This window comes from Mastomys coucha, unplaced genomic scaffold (assembly GCF_008632895.1).
Source record: "Mastomys coucha isolate ucsf_1 unplaced genomic scaffold, UCSF_Mcou_1 pScaffold3, whole genome shotgun sequence".
In the NCBI taxonomy this organism is placed as follows: Eukaryota; Metazoa; Chordata; class Mammalia; order Rodentia; family Muridae; genus Mastomys; species Mastomys coucha.
In genome coordinates, this window is record NW_022196909.1 from 72,143,128 (window position 1) to 72,158,553 (window position 15,426).

The 15,426-nt window shown below is 48.7% G+C and overlaps 1 protein-coding gene across 1 annotated transcript; it reads left to right on the forward strand.

Annotated features, from left to right (window-relative positions):
* The first annotated feature begins 7,365 nt into the window (after nt 1-7,365).
* On the forward strand, nt 7,366-10,042 carry Tnfsf9 (TNF superfamily member 9). The gene is made up of 3 exons (XM_031348258.1): nt 7,366-7,962; nt 8,348-8,384; nt 9,279-10,042. The coding sequence occupies exons 1-3, from the start codon at nt 7,537-7,539 to the stop codon at nt 9,740-9,742; spliced, it is 927 nt and encodes a 308-aa protein (XP_031204118.1). The 5' UTR covers nt 7,366-7,536; the 3' UTR covers nt 9,743-10,042.
* The last annotated feature ends 5,384 nt before the right edge of the window (nt 10,043-15,426 follow it).

Here is a 15,426-nt window from a genome sequence, read left to right on the forward strand (position 1 = left end):
AAATGAAAGGCAGGTGGAATAGGGAGAATATTGGGGGATGTGGGAAGGACCGGGGCCTGCTCTGGGAGGCTGATAGAGAAGTCAGTTAAGCTTACCAGGCAGGGCTAGAGTGGGGCCTTTGGAGATTGGCAAGGAAGTGGGCGAGGCAAGAGAACTGGACCGCCTGGGAAGCTAAAGGAGTGGGAAGTAGGAGGCTGGGAGAATGATGTCAAAAGTGGGAATTCACAACCTCAAGGAAGCTGATGACTGGGGAAGTGGGCAGGGCGTAGAGAGGATGACAGTGGGAAGTGGGCAGAACCTATAGATTGATAGAGAAGTCGGAGGAACCAGAGAAGTGAGAGGGACCTGGGAAGCACACAACTGAGAAGCAAGGATGTGGGGCTAGAGACAGTGAAGGAGTCATTGGAAGAGAGAGTGACAACTGGGAAGTGGGCGGGGCTTAGAGGGAATGATAGAGCAGGTGGGAGAAACTAACAATGTCTCCTGGGAGCTTGGGGCTGAAGGGTAGTAGAGGAAGAACAGTGTGGAAGTTGGGAGGTGGTAGCGCAGGCCTTTAATCCCAGCACTCGGGAGGCAGAGGCAGGTGGATTTCTGAGTTCGAGGCTAGCTTGGTCTACAGAGTGAGTTCTAGGATAGCCAGGGCTACTTAGAGAAACCCTGTCTCGAAAAAACAAACAAACAAACAAAAACAAACAAACAAACAAACAAACAAAAGAACGGTAGGGAAGTGGAAAGGGTCAAGGGAATGGGCAGGGCACGGAAGACTGACAACTGGGAAGTAGGCGGAGCCTAAGGAGAATAGTGGAGAAGTGTCTGAGCTTGGAAACCAGAGTCTACTCAAGTGGTGCCCATGGGCTCTGGCCGCTTTTGTATTGCTGATGCTGGCCACGTAGAAACGATAGTGACTTGCCTTCTCCTACAACATCCTCACTGATCGTATCCCGCGGTCATACAGGCTTCTCCGGGTGCCGGTCCTCCAGGCTTCCAGGTTCTGATGTCAAGTTCTTCCAAGGCAGCCTGGGGCGAGGATGTCGTCCACAAGGGGGCGCGTGTGTCCCGCTCTGGGATCCAAGGCTGTGTAGAAGGGAGTTCTGTCCACAGATCAGGTGCCTGGATGGCTTACTGGAGAATTGTTGTTGTTTTTGTTGTTCGTTTGCTTTTTGTTTTTTTTTGTTTTTATTTTATTTTATTTTGTCTTCATAGGTGTTTTGCCTGCATGTATGTCTGTGTGAAGGTGTCAGAAGCCCTGGAACTGGAGTTATAGACAGGTGTGAGCTGCCATGTGGCTGATGGGAATTGAACTTGGGTCCTCTGCAAGAGCAGCCAGTGCTCTTAACCGCGGAGCCACCTAGCTCCTTACTGTTAGTATTTTAAAGATAGAATCCCTCACTGGTCTGAGGAGTCCAGCTACTTGTTTAGAATGGTTTGCCAGTGAGTTACAGAAATCCTTCTGTGTCTACCTTCCCAGAGCTAAGATTATCAGCATTTGACAGCTTGTCTTTTTTTATTAAACAAAACAACAACAACAACAACAACCCAGGGGTGCTGGGGATAAAACTCAGGTTCTCATGCTTATGAAACAAGTATCACTGACTGAGCTATATATGCCCGGTGTATAAAAACAGTTTTAAAGTTTTACTTGTATTTATGTCTATACATGTGTCTGGGGTAAGTGCAGGCAGCCAGAAGAGGTGCCACATTGCCTTGGATCTGGAGTTACAGGAGGTTGTGAGCCACTGTGTGAGGGTTGGGGACTTAACCCTGGTTCTCTGAAAGAGCAGGGTGGGAGTACTCATACCCCATTCCTTTCCTTACCTCTTTTCTTTCCCTTTCTCTCCTCTTTCTGTCCTCATGAGACAGGGTCTATCTCTGTAGCCAGGGCTAGCTTGAAACTATATATAGGTTGGCCTCAAACGTGGGGCAATGTCCTACCTTAGCATCCCAAATGCTCAGGTGACAGATATGAACCACCACACCTTGGCTGTTCAGTGTTTGACAGTGACCCCCCCCCCAGGAGGGGGCTGTGGTGTATTTGTGGTTGTGGTTGAGTGTCTGTTCTGTGTCCTGACTGTGGGTGTCATTTGTGTTTCTAACTGTGGCTGTCCAATGACTGCTTCCCCTGGCAGCACTGGGGAATCCCTTATAGAAGGTAGTCAGTCTGGGATTCCGTTTCTACTCAGCTTGGCTGATTTTCCACCTCTGAATTAGCTCTTACCCCTCTGAGGAGTCCCCATCCTGCCGAGCCACACCCCCAACTTCCTCAGGGAAGCACCTATTGTTGATGTTAAATTTTCCTTTCTTCCAGACAGCTGTAGTTACTTTATCTTTCTTTCTGGGTGCCTAGTTGATTACAGGTTGTTCATGGCTAAAAGGAAGGAGGAGGAAGATAGAGGAGGAAAGGAAGGGGAGGAGGAAGAGAAGGAGGAAGAGGAGGAGGAGGAAGAGGAGGAGGAGGAAGAGGAGGAGGAGGAGGAGGAGGAGGAAGAGGAGGAGGAAGAAGAGGAGGAAGAAGAGGAGGAAGAGGAGGAGGAGGAAGAGGAGGAGGAAGAAGAAGAGGAAGAAGAGGAGGAGGAGGAAGAGGAGGAGGAAGTCCCTCTAACTGCTTTCCTCCTTGACTTCTTTCACATTGTGAGGACAGCTAGGGTCAAGTCACTTCAGGAAGACAACTGAGCAGACTGTGACTACACCACAGGGAGGGGGCCTTGGAGTGGGGTTGGGAGAGGAAGCTCAGCTCAGCATGGTGGATAGAGCTCCCTGCCTGGCAGTCCCTCAGCACTGTCAGCTCTCAGCTCAGCATGGTGGATAGAGCTCCCTGCCTGGCAGTCCCTCAGCACTGTCAGCTCTGTGGTGGAGACAGCCAATTTCCCCACAGGGTAGGGGAATGTTGTCTGCTTTCCCGGAAAGCAAGCTCACACAGCTCAGAACATCCCTGGAACACCTTGGTCAATTGCTTTATATTCACTGTGGAACACTTTGGTCAATTGCTTTATATTCACTGTGGAACACCTTGGTCAATTGCTTTATATTCTACAGTGAATCTCTGGATCTACATGGCACATGGGTTAATGCCCCCTAGGTAGAAAGCAGGGATTTATTTTCACTTAAGTTCCTAGTGGCCCAAACATGTCATTGCAGCACTTGGGAGGTGGAGGCAGGAGGAACAAGAAGTTCAAGGTCATCCTTTGTTAAGAAGTGAGCTGCCTAGACTGGGTTACATAAAACCCAGTCTGAAAAAATATTTAGGAAGAGGAAGAGGACTGATGGGACAAGAGAGGATCTCATGGTGTGTAGGTGAGGAGACAATCGATGGCTGAGAGTGCTCACTGCTGAGGACCTAGGTTCATTTCCTGGCACCCACATGGCATCTCACAGTTGCCTGTAACTTCACTTCTGGCCTCTCAGAAGGCATGTGCATGGAATACAGACACACACACACATACACACACACGCACACACACACACACGTACACACACATGCATGCACACATGCACGCACATACATGCACACACATACACGCATACACATACATGCACACAAACACACACACACAGACACACACACACACATATACAAACACACATGCACGTGCACATGCACGTGCACAGACACGCGCACACACACGCACATGAATGAAAATGTCCTAAAGGGACTCATTGTTACATATAGTATATATTCATAAATTATGAAAAACAACTCAAACATTTCGGTCCTCCTTTGCTGCAAATGTATTCTATGCTCAGCACTGCACATAGTGGTGCTGGGATGGAACCCAAGTGAATGCTTGCCACTGAAAACCTGACCCTCAGATCCTGTCAGTGAATGTAGTACCTGAGTGTAAGGTATTCAAGCTTAAAGGCACCACAGGGCATCCAGCATTGCAGGACCCATGCTGTTTACCGCAGCAGGCATGGAGTGGCACCTGCTTTTCCCAAAGCCCTGCAGAATCAGCACCAGGTTTGAGCTCTTTTCCATATATCTTCTTTTTTCTCTCTTATTCACTGTTACACCTACCTACCCACCCATCCACCTGTCCCATCCATTCATCCATACAACTATCAATCCATCCATCATTCATCCATCTGTTCATGCATCCATCCACCTACCCACTCACTTACCTACCCACCTATCAGTCTGTCCATCCATCCATCTGCATGTTCACCCATCAACCCACTCACTGACTCATTTGTCAATTTATTCATCCATCTATCTGTCCATCTGCCTGCCTGTCCATTCATCCATGTACTCATTGGCCTGTCTAGGCATCTGTCCATCCATCTATCCATCTGTCCACCCATCCACCCACCCATCCATCTATTCATCCATCCACCTACCCATCCATCCATCTATCCACTCATTCACCCACACACTCACCCATCCCTGTTCTTTCCTTTTTGTCACCCTTTTTTCATTCCTTCTTCCCATAAATACCATGGAGCAGGGGTGGGAGGCAATGATAAGCAAGGAAGGCAGTCAATAAACAGGTAGTCAAGGTGGGTGAAAGGGCTAGCCTAATATTGTTGTGGCACCAGGAGTGGTGAAGTACACTTGTCATCCTACACACAGTTTTGGGAGGCTGAGGAAGGAAGGTCAGGGCAACGTGGCCTGTTATAGAAAACAGACAAAGAACTCATGGGGTGGTGTACCATGGACCTCTGAGGGTGGGGCTCTGTCATCTGTGTTATTGTAGATCTAGATGCTTTCCTTCCAGTTCTTGTCACTGCCAACTTAGGCAATACTTGGCTGTGGGCTGTGGTTTTAATTGTAAACAGACTGGCTCAGAGTCTGGGAGCTAGCTGCTGCTGCTTAGAAGGTGCTGAGATGCTAAATCTTTCTTCTTAGCAGTCAGGGGCAGGGAGTGGACTGTGTGTATGTGCTGGGAGGGGGCTTGGGGGGAAGGGGAGACTTGAGTTTCATTCCCAGCATCTTATACGCCAGGCATGGTGACATGGACCTGCCAACTTAGCACTCCAGAGATGGAGACAGGAGGATTAGAAGTTTATTCTTCACTACATAGAGAATGTCAGGCCAGCCTTGGCTACATGAGATCCTGTTCAAAAACGAATTAATTTTAATATTGAAATTTCTCTTTCCTCTGTGTGTGTGTGTGTGTGTCTGTCTGTCTGTCTGTCTTACTATTTAGCTCTGGTCCATTCTCATTATGTGATTCAGGCTGGCCTTGAATTCACCAAGACTTATCTGCTTCTACCTCCTGAGTGCAATGCATACCCCCCTGCATCCAGTTTTGTTTTGTTTTTTTTAGACAGTGTCTCTTCATGTAGCCAGGCTGGTTTTGAACTGCCAACCTTCGCGCTTCAGCTTCCTGAAGGCTTGGCTCACAGGTGCACACCATGCATGACTTGTTCTAAATGGTATGAACTCTCTCTTTGTGAGTGTGAGTTTTTTGTCCAGAAACTCCACCAATTTTCCCTCTTTCCAGGACAATAAAGGCATCTTCATGCTCTGTAGGAGAGAAAGATGACTGAGTGGAGTTAGTTTTAGCTGTGTCAGGATTCCAATTCCTTGGTGATGTGGATGACGAGCCTGTGAGGTGGAAGTCTTCAAACTGTTGTTTTGAAGAAGTTATAGCTAGAGAGAGAGAGAGTCTTCATCTGTCATTTTTACTCACTGTGATGACAACTGGGATACAAATGAGGGTGAGACAATGTGTCCTGCAGCAGAAGCAGGAAGGGGGAAATATTCCAGGCATTGAGGAGGCATCCCTGTGTGTGAGAGTCATGTAGGTGTGGGCTGATTCTGAGCAATGTGTGTCCAGCAGAGAGAGGAGGACCATTGTCTGTGTGAAGGCCAGAACTTCCACAGCTGAATCACTGCTGGTGTGCTGCAGCTGCTCCTTGGGTGGTGCCTCCAATTTCTAGATCACCCAAGTATCTTTTGTATCTTGTTAATGTCCCACTCTTCCAAGCTAGGTTTCTCTGTAACTCCCCAGGGAGGCTGATGTGGGGTAAAATAGAAGGAAGGGGTGGCTGGTGTTTCCGGAGAGAGCTCTGTACACTTCTCCCATGCTGGGCTAGGAGCTCAGTGGGTTCCATGCCTAGTATGAAAAAAAGTAGGTGGGGCCTGGACTGTGTCTCTGCTGTTAGAATCTTTGGCCTAGCATGCCCAAGGCTTCGCTCTCCTTCCCCAACATGGAAGAAACTAGATTTGATGCCTGTGCCTGTATCCCAATACTCTAGAGGGTCAGAAGTTCAAAGTGATCCTAGGCTGCTTAGTGAGTTTGAGGGCCACAAGTCTAAGACCAGATCCTATGTCAAAACAAACAACTCCCCAAGGGCCACAAGTGGAAGACCAGACCCTGTGTCAACACAAACAACTCCCCTTTTCATAGTTTCTTGTTTCCTGCTGAGTTAAATGGTCTGGTCATAACAGTACTTATTTTTTTTTGTTTAATTACATTTACCAATGGTATGCATGTAGTAGTCAAAGGGCATTTACAGGACAGTTTTGTGGGCGTCAGTTCTTTCTTTCCACCATGTAGGTGATCACCAGGCTTGGTGATTATACTATTACCCGCTGAGCCATCTTAGCAGATCTAACTAGATCAGGACATTGAGGAGTCTGTCTCCAGTGTTTGCCCAGGGCCAGTTGCCTCTCATTTCCTCTTTTGGGGGTCTTCTTTGCTGCTCTCCCCTCCCCTTCACCTCCACCTCAGGAAAGAACAGTGAAAGAATGGGAAATTGAAAATATGTCCGCTGCCTAGGGGGGATTTCTCTATCTGGACTCTCCAGCCTTCTGTTTCTGGAGTCCTAAGAGGCTACTAACAGGAAGCCCCAAGAAAGTGGGTGGGGACAAACCAGGAAGGGCCCAGGGTAGAGATGGGGTTCTGGAGAGGAAGAGGCTGGGTGAGTGGGTGCTTAGCAGGGCTCTTCGATTCTGCTGGGGATGGGTGGGGAGTTTTGGATGTCCCTAGAGTCCCCTGCAAAAGCCCTGCATTTAGGGGAATGCTGAGGGTGTCCCAGGGATGGGGAGGTAGGAGTTGGAAGAAAAAGGGTGCAGGAGAGACCGGGAGAGAGACAGAAGTTTGAGAGTCAGAGACAGACAAACAGAAATGAAAATCTGCAGCGGAGAAATAACCTATCAGTGGGGACACAGAACAAGAAGGGAGACAGAGCTGTGAACTCAGGAGAGGCCAGGGAGAGAATGGATCCTGACATCACATGGTCCCCAACATATAAACAACTTTTTAATGTGTCAGTGTTAAACCAAACCAAACCAAACCAAACCAAACAAACAAACAAAACACCAAAAAAAGAAAAGAACAGATGGCACAGGGCCTAGATGCTAGGGAAGGACTGGGCAGGAGGAGGAGGGGGAGGAGGAAAAGGAGGGGAGGGGGAGGAGGAAAAGGAGAGGAGGGAAGGGGAGAAGGAGGAGGGGAGAAAGTTCCGGGAGTCGAGGGGCGGAGCGCAGAGCCCGGGAACCCCGAGGCTGCCCTCCTTCCCCTCCCCGGAAAAGGCGCCTCCGTAGCCTATAAAGTACGGGCACAGGCGGGAGAAGTGCACTGCCCGACCGTGGCAATGGACCAGCACACGCTTGATGTGGAGGATACCGCGGATGCCGGACGACCAGCAGGTACTGCGCACCCCTCGGATGCGGCCATCCTCAGAGATGCAGGGCTCCCCGCGGACGCTGCGCTCCTCGCTGATACTGTATGCCTCACAAACGCTGCGCTCCCCACGGATGCTGCGTGCCCTGCGGTTAATGTTCGGGGTCGCGAGGCCGCGTGGCCGCCTGCACTGCACTTCTGTTCCCGCCACCCAAGGCTCTACGGCCTAGCCGCCTTGGTGTTGCTGCTTCTGGTCGCCTGTGTTCCTATCTTTACCCGGACCCAGCCTCGTTCAGCGCTCACAATCACCACCTCGCCCGACCTGGGTACCCGAGAGAATACTGCCGACCAGGTCACCCCTGTTTCCCACATTGGCTGCCCCAACACTACACAGCAGGTGAGGCTCATCTCATCTCTAGGGGACCCTTTCTTACCTTCTGGAAGCATCGCTGCACCGACGCAGAGAACAGCACTCCTATCCCAACCCCGCCCCGCCTCACTCCGCCCCACCCCCCCTCAATCCTGCTACTCCGCTTAAGGCACCCCCTCTCTATCTCACACTCAGAGGAAACCCCTTTGCATCATGATCCCTTGAACGCTCCTATGAAGGCCTGAGGGAGGACCCCCGAGGGTGCACCACATTTCCCTTCAGTCCGTTTTAGGCCCCCGGGGCTCTCCTCCATCCAAAGTTGGACACTGCAAAGTGTGCTGGGCCATATGAGTTCCTATCTGCTTCTCTAGGATATAAGGTAGCATCTACCTTTATTCTTCTTTCTTCCCAGGGCTCTCCTGTGTTCGCCAAGCTACTGGCTAAAAACCGTGAGTGCCCCCTGATTTATTCCCAGCGGGTCCTGCAGGGAGGTTAAACAAGAGGGCCTGTTCAACCTTCTAATCTTCCCTCGCCCTCACCTACTCAGCCTTTCTCACTTGCTGTCACAGTACCAGCTGTCATCTTTGTGACCCCATTTAGGTCTTCAGAGAATTGAGAATTCTCACCTATAGCCTGGCTCTGGGAGATCTCTTTTTCTCTTTCCCTTCCTCTCTCCCTCCCATGTAGCCCAGGCTTCCTCCAAATTCATTATGTAGCTGAGGCTGGCCACCCTGCTGCCAGCACCTCCAACAAGCTGGGATGAATGCCTTTGGGCTTCAGGCACCCTAGTGAGCCCTAGCCCTAGTCCCTGCCTGCCAAGTCTTAAGTTGTCAAGTTATTTGCCCTCAGAGATTACTCCCTTCCTGCACTCTCCATATCCCACCCCTCTCCCAGTTTTGCTCATCCCTCTCTTCCTCCTCTGATTCCTCTCTCTTCTTTTCTCCTCCCCCCCTCTGTGGCTCCTTTACTCATCTCCTTCCTGGAGCTCATGTGCGTCTGCGCTCTGAACACTCCAGACCCTCTTTCTTATTTACTCATCTCCTTCCTGGAGCTCATGTGTGTCTGCGCTCTGAACACTCCAGACCCTCTTTCTTATTTACTCATCTCCTTCCTGGAGCTCATGTGCGTCTGCGCTCTGAACACTCCAGACCCTCTTTCTTATTTGCCTCTTTTGCCTCCTTTGCCTCTTTCTTACTCCACAACCACTTTCTTAAATTATATCCCTTCTAGGTGGCCTCCCTCCCTCCTTTTCTCCTGTTTTGTCTCCTCTCTTTCCTCCCCATTCCCGTGGTCCCACCTCCCCATACCCCACACCCCTCAGCAACTCAACATTCTTTTTCTAGAAGCGTTGCTGAGCAATACAACTCTGAACTGGCACAGCCAAGATGGAGCCGGGAGCTCATACCTGTCTCAAGGTCTGAGGTATGAAGAGGACAAAAAGGAGTTGGTGGTCGACAGTTCTGGGCTCTACTACGTATTCTTGGAACTGAAGCTCAGTCCAACATCCACAAACACAGGCCACAAGGTGCAGGGCTGGGTCTCTCTTGTTTTGCAAGCAAACCCTCAGGTAGATGACTTTGACAGCTTGGCCCTGACGGTGGAGCTATTCCCTTGTTCCGTGGAGAACAAACTAGTGGACCGGTCCTGGAGTCACCTGTTGCTTCTGAAGGCTGGCCACCGCCTTAGTGTGGGTCTGAGGGCCTATCTGCATGGAAGCCAGGATGCATACAGAGACTGGGAGCTGTCTTATCCCAACACCACCAGCTTTGGACTCTTTCTTGTGAAACCTGACACCCCATGGGAATGAATTCTTATCCACGTGATAAAGCACATGGGTGCTCTCAGCTACCCTTCTTGTGACCCCTAGTTGCTAAGTCCTCAAGCTGCTATATCTTATGGGGCCTGAGCAGGGGTCCCCTCCTCCAGGACTTTCCTCTTGTCTTTAACCGGACTCAGTATTTATTGTGAGCATAGCTCAGATAAGACTTTATATATAATTCATTGGATAACATTAGCAAACTGCTGGGCAGCTGCTAGAAACAAAACATTCCCAAATCAAACTTTATATTTATATTAATATATAAAAAATAAATGTGTTTGTAAATAAGCCTTTTATTATTTTCCTTGTCTAATTTTAAATTTTCATGTGTATGGGTATGGTGTTCATTCATGAATATGTGTTTGTATACATGTGTGTGCATATGTATAGAGGATAGAGCTTGATTCAGTGTCTTCTTCAGGCATTCTCCACCTTGCTTTTTGAGACAAGTTCTCTCACTGAACCTGGAATTCACTGTTTCTGCAAGACTGTCTGGCCATTGAACCCCAAAAATTCCTCAGGGGACTGCCTACAGACAGGTCCTTAAGATAATTGGCTGAAGTGGCTCTGTACCACTATCCCTTTTTTTGAGACAAGAATCTCATGTAGCCCAGGCTGGCCTGGAAGTCCATGTAAAGCCTAGGTTGGCCTCAAGCTCAGGCCAGCATCCTGACACCTGAGTGCTCAGTTGACAGAGTGGCAGATGTAGTGCTGAGGTAGGACCAGAGTCTTTCATGCAAATGAGGCCTGTGCTTTACCACAGAGTGCTCTGTTCCTGGGAATCCAGCTATGAATAAGCAAAAAAACAAAAATAAAACAACCCTCTACCCTAACCATCCAGTGTGAAAGTCTATGATTTCTGATGTGATGTACTGGACCCTGTGTCCTGTTTTGAGAGACAGAACCTGTTGGAGCAATACAGTTATAGATCCAGACGGGTGAAGGAGACTTTGTTAAGGAAATCCCCCAGTGGTGGTCATGTAGGCTGAGAAGTCTCCAGGTGAAGGCTGGAGGAACCAGAGTTCAAGGTGGGACAGACCAGGATACACAAGACAACAACAAAGTAAATCAAATTAAAAAGAAACTGAGAAGTCCCACAGATCAGCTAGATATCTGTAATTCGCAGGGTTGGGAGGTAAAGGCCATCCTTGGCTACTTAGGGAGTTCAAAGGCCGCCTGGGCTACCAACACAACAAAACAACCAACAGCAAACAGGCTGGGCCACTCCTCTGGGATCCTAAGCATGGGCCTGAGGCCTCCCAGCAATCCAAGCTGACTGCTGCCAGCAGTGTATTTGTAAACTCAACTGATAAATTAAGCATTTCCTCACTCTGTGTGAGTCACCCAAACCCGAAACCCACAGCCACTCTGGGCCTCAACAGATTTTTAAAAAATTTCCATTTCAGTATTTCCTAGTTGTGACTTCAGGTGACTTACCTTGCTTATGAGGGGGTAGTGGAAATCCCTTTGTTCCTCCCACCCAACCTGACATCACAGCTTGAGGTCAGGCCCAAAGCAAATAGTAGTGTTGAAGTTGGTTTTAGTCTATTCTTCAACGGTGACAGTGGAACAGCCTGGGAAACCCATCATTCAGCAAAGAAGTTGCTCACTCATGTGAGCCCCCCCACTGTTCCTCTCTGAAAGAGAGGCTGGGGTTCATGAAGGAAACCCTGACTTCCATTCCAACACTGCATAAATTACTGCATAAATGAACATGTATGTCTAGATTTGCATAAGAAAAGAATTCAAGACTTTGCCTGCACCCCCCCACCTCTTGTTCTCTTGTTTGTGTGTGTGTGTGTGTGTGTGTGTGAGAGAGAGAGAGAGAGAGAGAGAGGTTCATGCATCAAGTCTTCCTTAATCCCCTTCTATTTTATCATTTGAGGTAGTTTTGGTATTCTGTCTGGACTCCACCCCCACAGTTACCTGGCAACAGCCAGGTAGGGCTGGCCCACTATAAAAGGGGCTGCTTGCCCCTCCCTTCTCTCTTGTCTCTCTTACTCTCTTGCTTCTTGCCCCCTTGCCCCCTCCCCATCCCTTTACCTCTCTCTCCACATAGCCATAGCCAGCTTCTACTTCCCTGCTCTCTCTCTCTCTCTCTCTCTCTCTCTCTTTCTCTCTCTCTCTCTCTCTGCCTCTACTACTCCCTTAACTCCCCTCCACATGCCCTGAATAAATTCTATTCTATATTATACTGTTGTGTGCCTGGTCCCTCAGGGGGAAGGGATGCCTTGGCATGGGCCCACTGGGGCACCGTCTTACCCCAACACCCCCACCAGAACATATCTTAATAGTTCTTTCTCTTTTTTATGATCACAACAGGCGGGGTCTCTCTTACTCCTGTTATTGAACATAAGATTCTTTTCTCATACAATATATCCTGACTACAGTTTTTTCCCCCTCTGCTTCTCCCAGTCCCTCCCCTCCTCCCCTCCAGATCCAGTCCCTTTCTGTCTCTCAGTAGAAAAGACAGGACAAAATCAAATAAGACAAAGCAAAAACTTTCACATTGCAGTTGGACACATCTGAGTTCAAACTCTGCTTCAGCTTGTTACCAGCTAAGCTGTGCATGCTTGGACAAGTGTCTGACTTCTCTGGACCTACGGTTCACAATAATGAACACAGAAACTGAGTTTATCTCGAGGCTCTTGGGGATGTTAACTGAGATAATGGGCTTCATGATGCAGTGTCTGACACAGAGTTAAAGCATGGAGGCTGTGATGATCAGATCAGAGAGAGGTGGTTTCAGAGGTTCTGTCACCATGGGCTGAGGTCCAGAGGCTGAAAGATCAGGTATCAATCAAGTGGGCAGTGGGTCAGAGCACTGTAGGTCTGCATTCTTTGGTTTCTGGCCTGGGACAAGGGACTGAGGTGCATATTTTATATACCAAAGCCTGGTCCCCAGATTCTCCCAGCATCTCTTAGTCCCTACTTGGCATACCCTGCCCCCAAATTTTCAACTTTCCAGCCCAGAGGCTGGGCTGTCCTTTCCCAGAGGCCCTTCCCTATATAATCCAGACAATCTCCCCACAACTCCCCACCACACACCCTTTTCTGTTTCTCTTCCCCTCCCCTACCTCTCCCCCCACTGACTTTCCAGATCTAGTCCTTAGGCCAGTGAACTTGCTGGAGAGCAGTTTACCAGTATACGTGCATAGAATATTTTCGAATCTGGCTTGAACTGGCTCATTTCACTAGCAGGGAAATAACTGTCCAAAGCCTTTCATAAAAACTATAGAAAACCTGGGGAAGTGGCTCAGTTAGGAAAGTGTTTCTTGCAAGCTTGAGGACCTGAGTTTGATTCCCCAGAACCCATTTTAAAATCCTGAGTGTATGTCATGGTGCAGGCCTTTGATCCTAGCACTCTGGAGGCAGAGACAGGAGGATCTCTGAGTTCGAGGCCAGCTTGTTTACAGAGCAAGTTCCAGGACAACCAGAACCACCCCCGCCCCCAACACACACACATACACAACCAAAAAAAAAAAAAAAAGCTGAGTATGACTCTGGAGAGATGGGTAGAGGTTCAGAGAGCCTGCAGCTGTTACAGAGAACCCCAGTTTATTTCCTAGCAGCCATTCTGAGTGGCTGCTACTCTAACCCCAGGGAATCTGATGCTCTCTTTTGCCTCTACTAGCATTGTACACATGTGTACACATTCCCCATTTCACATACACATAGTACAAATATTTCTTAAAGAACATTGGGCCTGAAGGTGCACAGGTGTAACTGGCTGTCTGTATGAGTAATTATAAAGATACAGGGGAGTTCCCTGCTTGGTATCAGACTATTGAAAATAGGGTATTCCTGAAGTTAGAATCTCCACAGGAACCTCCAGCTGCATGAGGGATGGGAGCTGAGAAAGTGATGGGCAGGACCACATGGTGGCAGGCTATATGCTTATCATCTCTCACTCTCTTTTTAAGATTTATTTTATTTTATGTGGATGAGTGTTATCTGTGTATATCTATGCATGCTAGGTTTGTGCCTGGTGCCCACAGAGGCCAGAAGAGAAGAGAATGCCAGGTTCTTCAAGACTGGAGTTACTGGTGGCTATGAACTGGTGTGCAGGTGCTGGCGCAGGAACAGTTGGTACTCTAACTGCTGGTATCTTCAGCCCAGGTTCTCCTGCCCTCTACTTAAACCTTGGTGTCAGGTTAGGTAGGCCCACTCAAGATGAGCTTGGAAGGGGTGGCAGTCATGGATGTCTTTGTCCCTTTTGCCAGTGTGGCCACATACAATTTTTTTCTGCTTTTCACTATTCATTTGTTTATTTATTTGAGATAGGGTCTCACCATACAGCCCCAGATATCTGGTCTGGGCTGGCTTTGAACTCACAGATATCTGCTTGCCTTTTCCTTCCTAGCATGCTGAGATTAAAAGCGGGTGCCACCACATTCAGCTAATTTGGGTGTATTAATAGTCTTATTAAATTAAGTGGCTGGACCTGGGCTACTGGGGCACAGACCGTGATCCCGAAGGCCAGTGGTTTTATCCTCAAATTTATCCTCAAAGCACTGGGAGGCAGACACATAGAGGTCCCTGACCAGCTGGTTAAACCTACCCAATGAGCTCCAGGCCTGTAGGAGACCCTGGATCAGAAGTACAGGGGTGTGGGATTTAGAAATGCACCTGAGGTTGACCTTTGGCCTCTACATGAGCCTGCACATACATGTGCACACACGCAACACCTGCTCAGAGTAATGCTTTGCTAAGCAGAGCAGACAACCTAGTTAGCTTATTGGAGAACTGCTTAGTTTGCAAGATGAGCTTGAAAGGGGGGAGCAGGAGTGGAGGCAGAGACTCATGGAAGAGGCTGTGGAATGTTCTAGAAGAGGGATAGTTGAATGAATGGTACTGCAGAGAGTCAATATTTATTTATTTATTTATTTATTTGACAAAGGGTCTCTCTGTAGCTCTGACTGTCCTAGAGTTTGCTCTGTAGACCAGGCTGGCCTTGGACTCAGAGATCTGCCTGCCTCTGACTCCCAACTCCTGGGAATAAAGGCACATGCCACTACTACACCTCAGCATGGTGGTGACATTTGTCCCATCATTCAGGAGACTGAGGCCCAGCCTGGGTTGTTGGGAGACCTTGTCTTAAAGAACCCAAGGTCGGGCTAGCAAGGTGACTCAGTGGGTAAGAGCACTGACTGTTCTTCTGAAGGTCCTGAGTTTGGATCCCAGCAACCACATGGTGGCTCAGAACCATCCGTGATGAGATCTGACGCCCTTTTCTGGTGCGTCTGAAGACAGCTACAGTTTATAACGCCGGAGCGAGCAGAGGTCCTGAGTTCAGTTCCCAGCAGCCACATGATGGCTCAGGGCCATCTGTGCAGCTACAGTGTACTCATACACATAAAATAAATAAATAAATAAATCTTAAAAACAAACAAACAAAAAGAGCCCAAGGTCAGGGTAGTATGCTCAAAGTTCTGGGTTTCATCCCCATGCTGGTTAGACAAGTGAGGGCACCAACAATTGAGTTTCAAGAAGGAAATGAGAACTTGCGGGCTGGAGTGTCCGGTACTGCTGAGAGTCATTACAAGGAGAACGAGAATGCCGACCAGATTTTGGATCACGAGGCCTGTGGTGGTTTCCGAGAGTTCTCTTCTCTGGCATGAATGGATGTGATTGCATCACAGCAACTTCAAAAGTTACTAACAAATGAGGAA

Excerpts from the sequence above, each read along its gene's own strand:
- Tnfsf9 (XM_031348258.1), top strand. The coding sequence starts at position 7,537 with ATGGACCAGCACACGCTTGATGTGGAGGATACCGCGGATGCCGGACGA. Across the intron at positions 7,963-8,347 it reads GCCCCAACACTACACAGCAG|GGCTCTCCTGTGTTCGCCAA; the intron begins GTGAGGCTCATC and ends CTTTCTTCCCAG. Across the intron at positions 8,385-9,278 it reads CAAGCTACTGGCTAAAAACC|AAGCGTTGCTGAGCAATACA; the intron begins GTGAGTGCCCCC and ends TTCTTTTTCTAG.